Genomic DNA, 18,631 nt, shown 5'->3' with positions numbered 1-18,631 from the left:
CCTCCCTCAGTACTTCCCTCAGATATTCTCCCTTATCAGTAATGCAACTCCTCTACCTCTTTTATATTCCTCTCTATCTCACCCAAAAATATCTAAGTCCTGGAACATTAAGTTGCCAATCTTTTCCCTCTCCTAACCTCAAAGTATCAGGCTGACTCTTCTTGGTGACCTTGAGTTTTTCTTTTTCTGCCTTCTTCAAGGGATGTATACTGTTATTTTAGTCTCAGTGAGTTTAAAAACATTGTGTAGGTCCTACCCTGCAAAGATAGTCCATACTTACACCCACCTTGAGAGTAAGTGAATGAAATCAGTGATAATTCCAAACATCTCTGGGAACAATGTTTCATTCCATCTTCCAGCTTTTCAATGGGGTGTACTATCATTCAATGCTAAGAGGTGTACAATGGGAAGTTCATACCCCTAATCTCCCTCTTAACACAGTGGCCTGCCGAGAATAGCTGCACAAATTGCTGTCTCAGTCAGGTTAAGTACTGTCCTGTAGGGTGTTCAAGCATTTTTGACAATTGAGCAATCTATGTGAACGCTGAAACATTGAAGGCTGAGCAAGTGAAAAGAAGGTGCCTCAGGATTGTCTCCAATCTCCTGCCTATTATGGCAGTCTTCACAGCATAACAATTGGATACTATTTTCTGACTGAAACCTTAAAAGCAGCCTAACTTCAAACCCCATATGATGTAACTGCCCTATTTCACTGCTGCTTTTTGCTGAACCGTGAAGAGGACTTGATATTTATAGGTGGGATCAGCTGAAGATACAACACATGTATTCATATTGCAAAGTAAACATTGATCAGAGATTATTTGTCACATAACCTACAGAAAGTGAAACAATAAAAGCATGTCCAATCCAACTCATTCATTCTTAAAGATTTCAATTAGGTCTGGCTTCTCATGCTTGATGATGCATAGCTCTGACAGGGCTTTCATTATCCCTCCTGTGCAATGTTCTGATCCTTGTTTGTTGTCAATCCCTCATTTCATCTGAATTCAGGAAACCTCTTTATTGGTTTCAGTTACGAAGAGCACAGCACACCATTATGATGCAGTGCTGTCAAGGCATCATAACCTCATTTTAAGCTTAGTTCTACAATGGTCCTCGTAGCATGGCAGTATTGTATCTCTATTCACCCCCACTGAAAGTGTGATGTCAGTGATGTTTGTAGTCTCCCAACAGCTAACCATGTAAGGAAGGAGGCAGGAATGTGTGAGTCCATTAGTATGTACAAACTGTTATGAAGGTCTAAGGGGTACTGTACTTTTAAGAGATGTAAAAGCCAGCAGAACTATCTGACACAGCATCAAGTGTTCCGAATAAGGTACCAATGTAACATTTGGTTGAACTGCCAGATTAGCTGGGTTGCCTGGAGACAACAAAACAAGTTCAAAATTTGGCCAATCAGTTTAAATTATGCCCCAAAATACCAAACTCCAAGTTTGAATTTAGTATTTTGACAATATTAAGACAAATGAAATGATCCAATGCTTTGGGGTATAAGAATGGGGAAAATTGGACAGTTGGAGGAGAACTGCCAAAATACCAACAGATGTAGGCTGCTAGTCGGAACTCTATGAGAGGTACCTTTTGAGAGAAGGAGTTTGCACAGAGAAAAAAAAAGTCAACCCTAAACTGGAGAAAAAATCTACAGAGGAAGATACAAAGAGAATATTTGACAGCTGGCTGGTTTTGAAATTTGAATTTTTCAGTAAATCTTAATTAGGTATTTTACCGGACTAGTATTGTAAAGGGGAAGGTAAAAGGTAGGTTAGAGAAAGGAGTTATAAATATTTGTTAAGTAATTATTCTCTGTTAGACTTAACAGCACCAGAGAACCGGGTTCAATTCCCGCCTCAGGCAACTGTCTGTGTGGAAGTTTGCACATTCTCCCCGTGTCTGTGTGGGTTTGCTCCGGTTTCCTCCCACACAGGTGTGCAGGTTAGGTGAATTGGCCATGGTAAATTGCCCGTAGTGTTAGGTGAAGGGGTAAATGTAGGAGAATGGGTCAGGGTGGGTTGCTGTTCGGAGGGTTGGTGTGGACTTGTTGGGCCGAAGGGCCTGTTTCCACACTATAAGTAATCTAATCTGTAATCTTTTACTTTAAATAGTGAGTTTTGGGAATAGTTTCTTGCCTCTCGAATTTTAACAGATTACAACATGGGTTGCTGGTTTAAATTAGTGGGGGGGCGGGTTTGCCCTCTGTCGGAAAGATACACATTAATTAGTAAGGGGATAAAAGGTTACAGACAGAGGGCAGGAGAATGGGATTGAGAAATCAGTGATAATCGAATTGTAAAGGATATTTGATGGGCTGAGTGGCCTAATTCTACACCTATATATTACGGTCTTATGGTATCGTGGCAGCTCCTAGAATTTCGGGTACACATCTCCAAAGTCTGGCACCAATGGTCACATGTAAACTGGCCAAGGATGGAGTGCAAGGTTTTTCAATTGGTGAATCTGCAGCTTGCTGGTGAGATGTTCTCAAAGCAGTCTATAGCACCTGGGTGAAGGCAGTGATATTGGAGAATTCCACTGCCTGAGCTGCTTGAGTGTCCTCATCATGGGGAATCATATAAACTGCTGCAATCTGGAGAAAATGCAATCAGTGACATCCCAGATGTATTTGTGGATCAAGGTTTGGGGAAGATGCCACTCAGGACCCCAGTTGTTCTCTGAAAGTGCTGCTGGCATAAACATTTCGGGCTGATATAATCTTAACAACACAGGGATGGCTACCCATTCCTTCTGTGCGCAAGTCCTGCTCCAACAGGTTACGCTGTTGTAATTACGGCTTCTGACATTCTTTGCCTCCACCTGCTCTGGGTTTCTGACAGCTGTAGATGATGATATTGAGGTTGGTAGATTCAAGGTCTGGTCATTTTTCTCCACGTCCTTCGTGAATCTTCACTGTTGCCTCATCTCCAGGCCATACAGGATCCACAGGAGATTAGTGTCCTTGCTGGGATAGGTAGCGATGTTCTAATCTTCTCATCTTTCACACCGTAGTTGCATGTCCAACAAGGCCACAAGAAATCCTCAAAGTGAGAGTTGCATGTCTAATGCACGAGACAGTTATCTGTGGGAAATGATGTAAGATTGTGAGAACACTCCCTCCCACAGCTTTCTGACTTTTCCTATGCTCTATGAGCCCCCACACTTCTGTCTTGATTTGCTCTTTCACTATAATTATTCCATCAGCAATCCAGTCCAATAAACTTCAAATCCAAACTTGAGCTTCCCACTTTTGCCAGGACTACATGAACCAGCTATGAATAAGCCCTCTGCTGAACTCTCAGGGCTGACCATGACATAATCTACAGACTGACGTGACAGGACAGTCCTGACCTAGAATTGCCCTGCCCCTAGAAGGATGTCTCCATTGCACCTTGACTGATGTACTTTGATCAACAAACTTTTCCACTTATAGGATTGACCACAGCGCAATTTTCCAGTCTCTGCATTGACACTTCTCTGCGGTCTCTGGTTTAACCAAGCATCTGTCTGTCTGACTGTAGTCAAATCCCCTGACTAACCATAGTCCCCCTGCACTCTACTAAGGGCAGGTCCCCTTTCAGAAATGGCCATTTGCTGGAAGCACATGCAAAGAATTTGCCATGTAAGCTGTTAGAACCTGCCGCAGATGTGGCATTGACTTAGCATGGTTTTCTACACTACATGTCTGCTCACTTGACTGTTCAATGATTTGAAGGTTGCTTGATTATGGGTGAGACGGTGGCTCAGTGGTTAGCACTGCTGCCTCACAATGCCAGCGGCCTGGCTTCGATTCCAGCTGTGGGTGACTGTGTGGAGTTTGCACATTCTCCCTGTGTTGCGTGGATTTCCTCCGGGTGCTCCGGTTTTCTCCCTTAGGTGAATTGGCCATGCTAAATTGCCCATTGTATTCAATGTGTAAGTTAGGAACATTCGTCAGGGGACGTGTAGAGTAATAGGATAGGGGAACGGGTCTGAGTGGGAGACTCTTCGGGGAGTCAGTGTGGACACGTTGGACCAAATGGCCTGTTTCCACACTGTAGGGATTCTATGATTCTATGAAGCAATAAAGACTGGCAGCCTCCAAGTCAACACAATGTGAGTGACCACTAAGAAAGTAAGATAAGGAGCAATGAGACATATCCTTGTGGGTGCATGAGATGCATGTATCCCTGTGTGCAAATAGACTTAGCAGAAGCATGCAAGTCATAAGTGTCCCTGAGCTGCAAAGTGAACTCTTGAAGAGCTGAAGTGGTGTTGTGTGAACTAGTCTGAAAGCAGTCACAATAATGTAATGAGGCTGGTAGATTAGTAATGTCCACTTGAGCTGCTGGATGAAGATCCAGTGAAGCTGTGACCATCAGGTAACCACTCTGACTTTCACAATGGGAATTGGTGTTGTCAAGTTTCTCAGGAAAGGAGAGGAGAATTGGGAGCTGTAAAGAAATGAGGCAAGATTAGCTATTGATGAGATTCAAATGCATGGAAATAAGGTGGATATCACTTATTGTGTGACTTAGAACTCACCATTCAAATAATAAGGGGAAAAGAGGAAAAAGAATCTCAGCATTAGATGTCTGACATTTTCATTTTTGTCCTGTTTACCTACCTTTCACCTATTACCCATGCTAGACAAGGCAGCAGAAAATTTGACCCTCTGTGTGAATTTTATAAGCTCACTCTCTGGACGCCGATTCCTACCAACCAGGAGCACATATTAGTTTTCAGAATACATAGCATTGAAACAAATTAACAGTAAAATATTTAATTCAACACAAACAAGTTTGTATTCGTGTACTTAAATTCCTGATATGCTATCAGAAGCTGAGGCTCTGGCTGTAATGCACATTTGAAAGGTCACCCCTTTAATTTGCTCACAAAAATGTACATTCCTATTAAAAAAAATCTAACTTTCACCCAAAAAAGTAAAGAAAAATGTTTCTTCACAGTAAGGTGTTCTATATCAGAAGTCATTTAACATGCCTTCTCCAACATTACTGATCATCCAACCAGTACTGTATTTAGTTCATTGCAACAGTGATTAAAGAATAGAGAAGGATTATTGGTTAATCAAAACCATGAAAGCTAATGGAGAATACATGAAAAATTAATCTGAACTGGGTTTAGGATAATATGAAGAGATTAATTTAAACAGACAGCATATTGCTATTAAACATCATATTAGTATTCGCGTTTACACATTATGTAAAGCAATAATGAACGAGAACGTGGGCTGAAACCAAGATAAATGCACATCTTTGAGTTCACTGTAGGTTTTACTAATTTCTTGTTTCTTTTATCATAATCCAAACCAAATTATATATTCAGGATGAGATCTAACTCCAGTCTTTGCCATTTTGAGTCCTTGGCATCGAAACCTGTTTACTCTGGACTTAGGGCATAAATGAAATAGCAACTAAAGAATGTTACACTGAAATTGATGAGCAAGATGGTCACATAAAATTGGTCCTCTGTCAGAATGTGACCTGTTTTCTGGGAGTGCCAGTCTTTCCTCAAGGCAATGTGTCAATCATAAAGAACATAAAAGGTTAGTATGCAGGTAGTAAATAATTAAGAAAGCTAATAGAATGTTATCATTTATTGCAAATGGGAATTGAATACAAAATTAGGGAGGTGCTGCTTCAATTGTGCAGGGAATTGGTAAGACACAATGTGGAGTGGTCTTCTTTTTTAAGCAAAGATATAAATGTTTGGAAGCAATTCAGAAGGTTTACTGGACCAATTTTTTTGGTATGTGGTCTCAGGAGAAAAGGATAGTCAGATTTGTCTGGTGACTGATGAAGTTTAGAAGAACAAGAGATAACTTGCTTGAAACATGAACGATCCTCAGGAATCTTGACAGGATGATGTGAAAACTCTCTTTTGTGGGAGAGTTTGGAACATGCGGGTGTCTGCTTAGAAATAAAGGTCATCCATTTAAAACCCATTTATAAGAGAGATGCAGATTTTTTTCTTCTCACAGAGTACCATGAGTCTTTGAAATTTTACTTCACAAAAGGTGGCAGAAGCAGAGTCATTTAATATTTTTAAGGCAGGGTTAGATAGACTCTCAATGAGCAAAGGGATAAAAAGTTCTCAGAGCTAGACAGGAATGTGAAGCAACCAGATCAGCCATGATCTTATTGAATGGTGGAGCAAGCTTGAGGGTCTGATGGCCTACTCTTGCTCCTAATTTGTTTTGATCATATATAAAAGCTGATGAAAATACTATCAGCTGGGTTATTTAGAAAAGAAAGGTGAGGAGGAAATTAAGGCGTGAACAGTGAGGTATAATGTTTAAGTGACACCAGGGGATGAACTTACTTTCTGATTCCACATTGAGTTAACTGAATTGTATCAGTTACTTTGCTGATATCTTCCAGTGACCACTTTAAAATGTATTGATTGGGCTCCTGTTTGCTTGAGAAAACTGCTGTCAATTTCACCAGCTTCCTCAGCTCCCCTATTCCCACCTTTTCCCAGGTCCAACCCTCCAACTCAGCACTGCCCCTTTGAACTATCCTATCGATCCATCTTCCTTCCCACCTATTTGCTCCAACCTATCACCATCACCCCCCAACCTCATATACCTATCACATTCCTAGCTACCTGCCCCAGCCCCACCCCCCTCCCATTATCTCTGAGGCCTCTTGGGCCCCGGCTACATTCCTGAGTAAGAGCTTTTGCTCGAAATGTCGACTCTCCTGCTCCTTAGATACTGCCTGACCAACCGTGCTTTTCCAGCGCCCCACTTTCTGACCCACATTGCATATTACAGTCAGTCATGATCCAATATTGAAAGAGGACCTGAGAAAGGCTTTTTGTCAATTCTATGCCTCAATCACTGTAGAAAATAGGCCAGTGTCTTTTTCTGGTTGGTATCTCTGGACAAACACAGTATGTTGTAACTAATGCGACTGGCAACATAAATTCAGTATGGAATGAGAATGTGCATTATACATATTATAGTCAACAATTTAAAAATCTTTATTTACTACTGTTCTTTATTTCAATATGGAAAATGATTTAGGAATTTTAACATAGTGCACATTACAATGGAATCCAAGGATTTCGGTTGCTTTACAGAAATGGAGAGGCGTAGATACATATGCTGTAATAGCTGACAGGGATTTCCCACTAAGTACCACTTTGATGTTTTACAAGGATTGCCAGTTGCTGCCTGAATTTGCCAGTTGGATCAGATGGAGGTTTGAAGGCCATTTTAACATTTTGTAGGACTCTGGGCCTTTGTGTGTCATAATCTCTGCTTTATGGTTCAAGGGGTCTGATGACACAGATAAAAAAGATGCAGCCATTTCCTCAGGTTCCTCTTGGAGGATTAATTCAGAAGTCAGAATTTAGAGATGTCACAGGTCCTATTTTTACACAAAGCGGTGTGAAAACTAGGGATTCCATGACCCAGGCATGGAACACAAAATAAAACCATGTGACTGGATGATTTAGATTTAGATTAGATTAGATTACAGTGTGGAAACAGGCCCTTCGGCCCAACAAGTCTACACCGACCCGCCGAAGCGAAACCCACCCATACCCCTACATTTACCCCTTACCTAACACTATGGGCAATTTAGCATGGCCAATTCACCTGACCCTGCACATCTTTGGACTGTGGGAGGAAACCGGTGAGGCAGCAGTGCTAACCACTGTGCCACCGTGCCACCCACTAATTGGGGGAGTGCAAATTGATGATACAGTTGAAAATGGTTAATTTAAAAGCTGGAGTTGAAAACAATAATAAACATATACAAGATTGTTGAAGCTATTTCTGTTACATTGAAATAATTTAAATTCAGAATTGACCACAAAGTGCATACAGTCATTGTTAACAGTTCGGGTAAAACTGATTTTTGTGCATCCGCACAACTAGGATCATTGGGAGCAGAAATGAGAATGTTCTGGAGAGGTATGTCATTTAGTTGAAGATAGTACCTGTGGTTGCCCATTTAAGACAGAGATGATATCTTCTTTTTCATTGAGGATCCTGTGCCTGTGAACTTCTTCTTTGAAAGGTAATAGAAATAGTCTTTGAATATTTTTAAGCAGAATTAGACAGATTCTTATAAACAAGGGTGTGAATGTTATTGCATGGATGATCAGATTAGCCACGTCTTATTTAATGGCACAGTAGGCTCAAGGCCTACATCTGCTTCTAATTTATATGTTTGTAGATTGAATGTGATAAGAATTGGTTACTAAATTGTTGAAGGAATGGAGTTGAAATTCTACCAAAGTAAGGTCAGAGGTTTGAAGGACAATGTGGCTGAAATTGTTGCTGAATTAATAAGTCTAAGTGATCTATCTTTGTTGGGTGTGAAGACCATGTCTTTCAGTTTATCCTTTATTTTTAAAGGCAGACTGGAATAAAAAAAGATATATTTTAAAACCAAGGATTGCTGTATGTTTTAAAAGTTGAGTAACTTGACACTCATTGTAAACACTGTTTACATAGCTGCTTGTTCGAGCAGTGGTTGCAGACAAGCTGGCGTCAAGGGATTGTGTACAGATGGAACTATGGTTGGTAGAAGTAGCTGATTGGTATTTGGTCTAGTGACCAGTTGTCAATGACAAAAGGCCTTCTACGTGCCAACAACTATGTGATTGGTTCTCAGGTAGCTGAACACCTTGGATCCATGAACAAGGTAGGAGGACAATATCAAATGTACACCAGTTCAGGAGTTTTCTTTGTTCTCAGCTGTAAAAGCCCATTAAGCCTGAAGAAAACCAGTTTAATCTTTCTTTCAACAGTTGCTGAAAGCTGTGAAAGCATCCAGAGAAAGAAAACCAAGAATCAGCATTCTGACCAATACAAGAACCATTTCAGTAAATCCTACGATTAGAGACAACAGAACTGCTTTCCAGTTTTCCTTCCATTCATAGCATCCATTTTTTTCCCTGTCTGTGGCTACTTGTATGTGTGTAAGGGTGAATTATTTACAGGAATTAAAGTTTTAATTAGAAGAGTTATATGCCAGTGGTCCTTTAACTGTAGCTAGAAACTAATTACTTGTAATAAATAATTTTTTTTAGTTGAGTACAGGAACCTGGTCTGTATTTTTGTCAACCTGGGTTTAAAAGTTAGGTAAATTGGGGAGCTCTGCATACTTTTAAAATCTTTAACTTTTGTGGTGACTGAGAATAGCTTTGTTTCTGGTATACTGTACTGGTGAGGCATGACATGTCTTTGCTATGTAATGAGTCATTTATAATTTGTACGGACAGTAATTTGCCAAATAATTTATGTCCAATTTACACTAATTTTGATTTGATTATTACAGTAAAAGTTATGAGAGGAAGTGAGGACTGCAGATGCTGAAGAGTCAGAGTCGAAAAGTGTGGCGCTGGTAAAGCACAGCAAGTCAGGTAGCATCCAATGAAAGTGAGAGTCTATGTTTCTTGCATAAGCCCTTCATCAGGAATGTTGATGAAAGATTTATGCCCAAAACCTCGACACTCCTGCTCCTCAGATGGTGCCTGACTTGCTGTGCTTTTCCAGCGCCACACTTTGACTTGAAAGTAAAAAGTTGTAACAAGGTGAAGTCTTATGGTTGTTTCTTTCATGGGATCATTTGGTAAATTCCGTTCTTTTGGTTTGTTGATCTCCATGGGGATCACAACAATATAAAATGCTTTTGTGTCTTTCATTTCATGTTTCAAAATTGCTGCACAGTTTTTGAAAATATTTAACACTATATATTTTATAGTTTTTTCTTTATTCTTCTTATGTACTTGTTCCCTAATAAACCTACTGAAATTTGCTAATGCTTTATTTCCACCTTCACTCCCCATCCTATTTTGTTCAAGTTTGGTTCTAGCTTCTCAACTGAAGTAAGGAAATTAAAATGACATAGAGTCATAGTCATAGAGATGTACAGCATGGAAACAGACCCTTCGGTCCAACCCGTCCACGCCGACCAGATATCCCAACATAATCTAGTCCCAACTGCCAGCACCCAGCCCATATCCCTCCAAACCCTTACTATTCATATACCCATCCAAATGCCTCTTAAATGTTGCAATTGTACCAGCCTCCACCATATCCTCTGGCAGCTCATTCCATACACGTACCACCCTCTGCATGAAAAAGTTGCCCCTTAGGTCTCTTTTATATTTTTCCCCTCTCACCCTAAAACTATGCCCTTTAGTTCTGGACTCCCTGACCCCAGGGAAAAGATTTGCCTATTTATCCTATCCATGCCTCTCATAATTTTGTAAACCTCTATAAGGTCACTCCTCAGTCTCCGACCCTCCTTGGAAAACAGCCCCAGCCTGTTCAGCCTCTCCATGTAGCTCAGATCCTCCAACCCTGGCAACAATATTACAAAGTTTGTAACAAACAAAAGTTTTTTTTTTAATCTGTGTGTGTTTGGTATGTCAATTTATATAACAGCCATTCAATTCAGTTCAGTAATTCAAATCTGTGAACAAAACAATAAACTTTTTTGTACTTGTAAGCTTGGGAATGAAATGTTTAGCTATTGGTTTATAGTGTTCGCAACGCCTTCAAACCTAGGGTCTGAGCAGTGATCAATTTCATTGAAAGCATTTTATTGTAGTTTTATTAGCACTAATTCCCTTCCTAGCAAAATATTATGATTACCAAATATAAAGATCTATATCAGTCAAAGAGCATAGATAGAAAAAAAGAAATAAAAAAGTTAAAGTAAAATAGAAAAGGGACACTTTGACAGATTCCAAAAGCAAAATTCATTTTATAATCTGGAAGATTTGGAAACTAGCAATAAAGGAATTTTACAAAAGACAAAAGGTCATAAGATAAAAAGGGCAATATTAAGTTGGATCCTTAAATATTTTATATATGTGTGTGCATAAGTAGTTAAGCCTATTAAGGAGTCAAAAGGAAAACTTTATATTAAGTTACAGGGCATGGATAAAGTATTACATTGATAGGTATCATTATCTTCAAAGATAATGATGATTATATTAAAAGTGGAGAGGGCAGTTATAGTTGGGATAATAATAGATGGGGAGAATTATCTAAAATGCTTAACCTCTACTGGAAATTGGCAACTAACCTAGTTCAGATAGAATGCATCTAAAGTTGCTGAAATAAATAAAAGTAGAGATGGCAGAGGTATTGATCACAATTTTTCAAACCTTGTAAGATGTAGAAGTGATGGAAAAACTGGGAGAGTTAATGTTACATCATTGCTCTACAAAGGGAGAAGGAATATATTGGGAAACTAAGGCCAGTCAGCCTAACGTTGATGGTGAGGAAATTATTAGAAAGCATTATCTGAAATAAAATAAACTTGCATTTGGAAAAACCAGCATGAAACTTTTAAAGGTAAATAATCTCTGACTGACTTGTCTGAACTCTTTGATGACATAACAGAGAATGTTGGTCTATGACTTGGAGGTGCCGTTGTTGGACTGGGATGGACAAAGTTAAAAATCGCACAACACCAAGTTATAGTTCAACAGGTTTATTTGGAAGCACTAGCTTTCGGAGCACCACTCCTTCATCTAGGCAGGATAGAAATTATTGTATATGTGGGTTTTCATTAGGCATTTGACAAAATGCCACATTGAAGGCTGAAGGGGATTGAAACTGAAAATGTGTTGCTAGAAAAGCGCAGCAGGTCAGGCAGCATCCAAGGAGCAGGAGAATCGACGTTTCGGGCATGAGCCCTTCTTCAGGAATCAGAAGGGGATTGAAGCCCAGGCAACTCAAGAGGAAGTAATGGTTTGGATACAAAATTAGCTCAGTGACAGGGAGCAAAGTGTGATAGTGGTGCTGGATGAATGGTTTTCCAATTAAGAGGTAGTTTGGTGTGGTGTTTCCCAAGGATCAGTTTTGAGTCCATTGACCTTTTGAAGGTTTATAAATGACCTAGACTTGGGTATAGTGCAATGCATTATAAAATTTCCAGATGTTGTGAAACTTTTCCACTTGGTATGTAGCCAAGATAATAATTATAGGTTTCAAGGCGATATAGAGAAGATAGTGAAATGGTCAAAACTGTGGTGATTTGAATTGAGTGCAGAGAAGTGTGAAGTGAAGTGGGAAGATGTAACTTGAAAAGGAATGTATCCCATAAATGGCACAAATTGAAAGTTCTTAATGATCAGGGATATCTTGGCGGTCATATACACAAATCCTTAAAGGTAATAGGACAAGAAAAGATGGTTTTAAAAGAATCATTGGGATTTATAAATAGAGAAATAGAATATAAAAGAAATTGTACTAGATCTTTATAATTCATTAATTGTACCTCGGCTAATGTAATGTGGTCAGTTTTGAGAACCACATTTCAGGAAAGATGACAAGACCTCTGAATGAGTACAATGGAGTCTTTCCAAGATGTTTCCAGTGATGAGAAATTTTAATTATAAGAAAATGGTTGGAAATGTTATGACTGTTGTCCTCTGTTTTGATTGAGCATATAGTGACAACACATCCATCTGTTGAGTGGATTAGTAGCTAAAGTCATTTGGTTGGTATTTAAAGAGGTGACAGAGATCTCATAGTTAGCTCAACAGGTGGCGAGAGAGCCCCATATTGCCTGAAATGGGATGCTTGGGTTACACTAAAGAATCAAGGACCAGGGCAACAAAGTGTCAATACGAATCTAAAGGTACATAGCAACCGCCATCAGACAGTGTTAAAGGTCTTTATTCAGTCTCCACTATCTTCTTTTGAGGAAGACTCATCACTTTTAGTACCACTCAGACACTTACCTGGACAGTAACTACCTTCTGCAGTGCACCAGGGAAACAATGGCTGCTGTCAGGATGACAGCCATCCAAAATCTATTATCTAGTACTAAATCTTAGGCCATAAGTGAGTGATGGTAGGAGGAAAATACAAAATGGGTTTACAAGGGAGTGGTAGGAGGATGTTTGACAACAAGAACAGCTCTTAGTGGGCACCTTCTTATTTTCTAATGCCTGATCTCTTGATCATTCACTGAGTTCTTTTGAACAAGTAACTCCTTGGAAACGCAGTAGTAATTATTCTCACAGACTTGCCCATTATCCCCCTGATTGGAAAGCCCTCACCTTCCGTACGTTAACTGCACTGGGCAATGTGATGAGGCCTTTAAGTGGCATTATTCGTCCACAAGGATCTGAATTGATGAAAGGACAGCTAGGCCATCTGGCCTTCCCAACACAGACTTAGTTGGGGTGAAGGCAAAAGGCAACAGAGCAAGACAGTAAATTTAACCCGTGGATTGAACATTGTAGGCTAAAGGTCCAGAGGGAAGATGAGAATCATTTTTCACTGAGAGTTGTAAGAGCTTGGAATGCTGTAATTCCAAAATTGGTGGAAGTTAATTCCATGAATAATTTTGAAATAGGTTTGAACAGACAGTTGATCTTATGAAATTTACAGATTTAGGAACAGAAGGTCAGGCATGGGATTAAACACAACTTCGTTTTGAAAGAGTTAGTGCAAATGCTGTTGGTTGAATGGTTTCTATATTTCTATGAAAATCACCAATGTGTTGTAAGTTGTGGTATGGAAGGAAATCTGACTTTGCCCTCTGATCCCCCTAGATTAGTGCATCCTATTGACTCATCATGATAAAGCATCAATGGTGACTCTGAAAATTGTGCTTAGTGATGAGAGACACATTGAACAACAATTAGGATGTAAATTATAAAGGGTTAACAATGTCTGAGTCCAATTTTTCATTCTGCAATATGCTGGGAAGCATTTATAACTCAAAATGATATTGATTAACAGTTTCAAAATCAAACTGCTTTTCCCAGCTCTGGACACTTTTGAATTCTCATCTATCAACAAAATGTTATCAACTTTCAATGTTCTTTGTGACTGTATATCAAAAGGTATTACTTTTATAAATAATTTACAATAGAGAAGCTGGCAGCACTTACACAGACGTGCAGGTTTCTCAGTCATCAATAATGTGTCAAAAAACATGACAATAAAACATTTACCTTATCCTGTACCTGTCAGGGTCCCTTCCGCGATACTGCTGAAGTATTGCAACTGCGCTACAAGCCTTTGGAGCCAACCTTGCGGGTGGCAACATCAATCATGTCGGAGAAGGAGGCCAGAGAGGAAATGAAAAGAGAAGAATGGAGAAATCGTATACATGATGATATGTAAGTCATTATCTTTAATACCTCTTGTATACATTTGTATGCAGTATATAGTTGTTGCTATTCTTGAGCATTAATTGTAGTGTGTTATCAGTTCAGTAAAGTAATAATGTAATGTCACATTTAAGTTTCAAAATAAAATACTTCAATTTTATGCAAATGATTATGTACAGTGGAAAATGAGACTTAACAGTTCTACTAGGGCCACTTTGGAGTATATTCTGGATGTAACACATGATGCATGTATCTAAAGACAGAATCATTTGTTATGATTGTAAATGCCAGTTGTAGCCACAGAGGCAACTTGGTGATGGACATGCATTAATTTGGGCCTATGGGAATGTTGGCTAATGACCTAAGGCATTTTCATGGAGGAAGGAATCAGAAAGAGAGACTGGTTTCTTAAAGACACACTAGTTGACTACTGGTAGATCTGCTAATCATGAAGGAAGTAAATCCAAATATCTTTTTATTTGTGTCCTATAGTAGCAAATTATTTTGGTGCACTCTATACAGGTTTTGAAGGTTGTCTCACTAGGTTGGACTTGTTTACTGCTGATAAAAATACGTAATGGAGTCAGATTTTAAGGGTACAGCATAGTTACCAGGCAAGTGAAGTACATACAGCCCACTAATGTCTTCAGGACAGAAATATGACTGGACCTTAGAACTCCAAAATATGCCATTCTTTCTGAACCCAGCACATAATCATGAGAGTCGAGAGTGTGTTGCTAGGAAAGCACAGCAGGTCAGGCAGCATCTGAGGAGCAGGAGAATCAACGTTTTGGGCATAAGCCCTCCATCAAACTGAATGTCCAAAATGTCAATTCTTCTGCTCCTCGGATGCTGCCTGACCTGCTATGCTTTCCCAGCAACACACTCTCAACTCTGATAAAGCTCTAGCATCTGCAGTCCTCACTTTCTCACACTTAATTATGAGATAAGTTCTACTGTTTACACTTCTTTCAGGAAAACCATTTATATGAACAATGCATTGCAAGAGGTCAGGCTATACCAGTCTATTTGTTGGTATGCATATATATCATATGCATAGTAAATAATATCTTCTAAACAATGCAAGGGAAACATCCTTTTCCTTACTGAACTGATGACTATTGTGGTTTACGTAAACCACAATTTGCCCTAGTCTAGTCTACTATGTGCAAACTTCAATTAGCACTTTTCTTTGAGGGCTGTATTTAAAAAATTACTTCTGCAATACTCTGGACAATCCAATGTTCATGAATCTAAAGTTGAGACTAATAATGGTTTATTCTCTTTGGATACGAAACTTGTCAGATTTACACATTTATTATGCTTTATTATGCAGTTTATAGTTGCTTTATTATGGCAGTTCCTTTATGCAGATACTTGCAAAACAACAAAAAGCTGATAGCTGTATCTGTAGAGAACTGATGACATAACTAAATATAGATCTTACAACTTGAGCTGAAAATAGGAAATCCAACCCAGATCAGCCAAAATATTGCCCACTTACCTTTTGAGGCATTTTCTGGGTGAAGATCTGAGACAGTCGAAGCAATTCAGTCCACTCTAGCAATCCATGTAGGTTCATGGGGGTATCTGGTAAATGAGGGGTAGAAGTGATTGAGAAATAATATGGCAGGTGGATGTGGGGGAGGGGTAGCTAGTAGATGGATGATGGGGTACAACTGACAGATTGGTAAGGCTAGATGGAGGGATTAATGTGGAGTGTTTGGTGGGGGTAAGTAGGAAGTCATTCTGTGTAGGAAGTTGGGTTGTTGCAGTGAAGTGGAGAGTAGGGGGAAGGTGTGGAAGTGGCAAGTTGTCAGTGTGTTTTTGGAGTGAGAGTCAATGGACAGGTCAGGGCTCAGATTGGTGTCTGTCTAGTATCTGTGGGAGATCTGGGGTCAGGTGGGTGGGCCGTGCTGAGTGTTCTTGGAATGAGGGTCAGATGTTTCTGGGATCAGAATACGGATCTTAGCTGTGAGTTACCGGGGGAAAAGATTGAGTGTCATGAGTTGGGAAGGTCAGTTTTACAATTAGCAAGTTAGAGCTATTCAGGAATGTCACAATCCTCTGAATATGAATCCAGACACATGGGAACACCACTACCTGCAAGTTCACTTCCAAGCAACTCACCAACCTGAACTGAAAATATATCACTGTTCCCAGGTTGAAATCCTATAACTCCCTACCGAATAGCATTGTGTGTCTATCTACTGCAAATGGACTGCAGTAGTTCAAGAAGGCAGTCACTACCTTCTCAAAGGCAACTAGGGACAGGTGATAAGTGCTGGCCAGCCAGCGATGCCCATGTCCCACAAGAAAATTAAAAAATTCTCAGCGTTGTGGCCTTTGTCAGTGTGTTCCAGAGACTAGGTAATTGCCCATTGGGAGTTTCTTTTTCCTGGGGAATTTCTGCAGAATCGTCTGTGTCAGGACTTCTACATGATGCTAACATATAACTCTATGCTTCAGCATTATCATCTCCCTATTGGAGGTTCTGAACCATTTTCTTTGCTGTGGCTGAGAAAGGTATAATCTATAATATATTAAGTGGTGTTGTCCAACCTTTCCACATCAGGGTCACAATTCAGCCTCTCTTGCTCGGGGAACCAAGAAGATCATTTCAGAAAAAGAAGGATTTCCACAACAGTACACATGAATTTCAGGAGGAAAAAAACCAATAAATCGATAATTTAATCCAATAGTAATTAATAAAAATGATGATTCAAAGTACCAAGCAGCGAAACAGTGGGGAGGTAGTTGTGTTGTGATATTGTCACTGGATGTGTAAGCCAGAGACCTAAGCTAATTCTCTGGGGACATGGGTACAAATCCCACTGTGGTAGATGGTGACATTTGAGTTGAAATTTCAAAATAAACTAGTCTAATAATTAACTAATGGAAGTATTTTTGTGTTTTTGTTGGTTAAAGAAACAGGGTTAGAGAGAGAATAAGACAAGGCCCAAGTCTTGATCAGCAGGAAAGGGAATGAAGCTGGGGCCAAGCAAAAGAATTGGGTTTAGCTAGCACTGGCCTTGGTGCTAGTTTGGTGGGGCACATTCCAAGCTGGCCTCGGCAGAATTCACACTGAAGTAGAGATCACAATCTGGTTGTCATTCAGCCTGGGTTCTCCTTCTCTCTCAGCCTCCTTTGTATATGGTTTAATAGAATTGTAGAATCCCTACATTGCAGAAAGAGGCCATTCAACCCATCAAGACAGCACTGACCCTCTGAAGAGCATCCTACCCAGTCCAAGACCCCCACCCCACTACTGTAACACCACATTTACCCCACCACATTTTTGAGCTAGTTTGTTAATGTCTTGCCAAGCAGTGGAAACTATCCACCACTATTTGCCTATCAACATGATGTATTTCTATCTTAATTTTTGATTTGGAGATTTTTTTTTATAATTCATTCATTATAATTAGTGAATCTAGCAACTAGGCAAAAGTGAGGACTGTAGATGCTGGAAACCAGAGTTTAGATTAGAGTGGTGCTGGAAAAGCACAGCAGGTCAGGCAGTAACAGGTCATGAGAACAATGCTGAGCTGGAAGGTTGGAACTGGGTTAAGGTGGGGGGAGGGGAAATGAGGAAACTGGTGAAGACCACATTGATGCCCTGGGTTTGCAGTGTTCTGAGGCGGAAGTTGAGATGTTCTTCCACCAGGCGTCGGGTGGTAAGGGAGCGGCGGTGGAGGAGGCCCAGGACCTGCATGTCCTCGGCAGAGTGGCAGGGGGAGTTGAAATGTTGGGCTACTTAGTGGTGGGGTTGATTGGTGCGGGTGTCCCGGAGATGTTCCCAAATGGACCCCACCACCAGAGATATATTTCCCTCCTCACCCCTTTCCGCTTTCCGCAAAGACCGTTCCCTCCGTGACAACCTGGTCAGGTCCACGCCCTCCAACAATGCATCCTCCGGTCCTGGCACTGCAGGGATTGCAAAACCTGTGCCCACACCTCTCCTGCACTTCCATCCAAGGCCCCAGAGGAACCTTTCACATCCATCAAAGTTTCACCTGCACATCCATCAATGTCATTTATTGTTTCCGTTGCTCCCGATGCAGTCTCCTCTACACTGGGGAGACTGGACGCCTCCTCGCAGAGCGCTTCAGGGAACATCTCCGGGACACCTGCACCAATCGACCCCACCGTCCCGTGGCCCAACATTTCAACCCCCTCCCTCCCACTCTTCCGAGGACATGCAGGTCCTGGGCCTTCTCCACCGCCATTCCCTCACCACCCGACGCCTGGAGGAAGAACGCCTCATCTTCTGCCTTGGAACACTTCAACCACAGAGCATCAATGAAGACTTCACCAGTTTCCTCATTTCCCCTCCCCTCATCTTACCCCAGTTCCAACCTTCCAGCTCAGCACTGTCCTCATGACCTGTCCTACCTATCAATCTACCTTCCCACCTATCTGCTCCAGCCTCCCCTCTGAACCTCCATCCCCATCCCCATTCACCTATTGTACTCTTTGCTACCTTCCCCCACCTTCCTCTCTGACCTATCACCTCCAT

General features: G+C 40.6%; 1 protein-coding gene across 1 annotated transcript in view; it reads left to right on the top strand.

Moving 5' to 3' along the window:
• spata17 (spermatogenesis associated 17) overlaps positions 1-18,631 on the top strand; it is a 330,038-nt gene that overhangs the window by 112,907 nt on the left and 198,500 nt on the right. The window contains exon 8 of the mRNA XM_043695798.1: positions 13,973-14,121. Within this exon, the coding sequence (XP_043551733.1) occupies positions 13,973-14,121 (149 nt within the window). The remainder of the gene's footprint in view (positions 1-13,972; positions 14,122-18,631) is intronic.

The sequence above is a fragment of the Chiloscyllium plagiosum genome, chromosome 9 (assembly GCF_004010195.1).
Source record: "Chiloscyllium plagiosum isolate BGI_BamShark_2017 chromosome 9, ASM401019v2, whole genome shotgun sequence".
NCBI classification, from domain to species: Eukaryota; Metazoa; Chordata; class Chondrichthyes; order Orectolobiformes; family Hemiscylliidae; genus Chiloscyllium; species Chiloscyllium plagiosum.
Note: the sequence above shows the minus strand (reverse complement) of the source record. Positions and strands in the feature narration are given on the sequence as shown.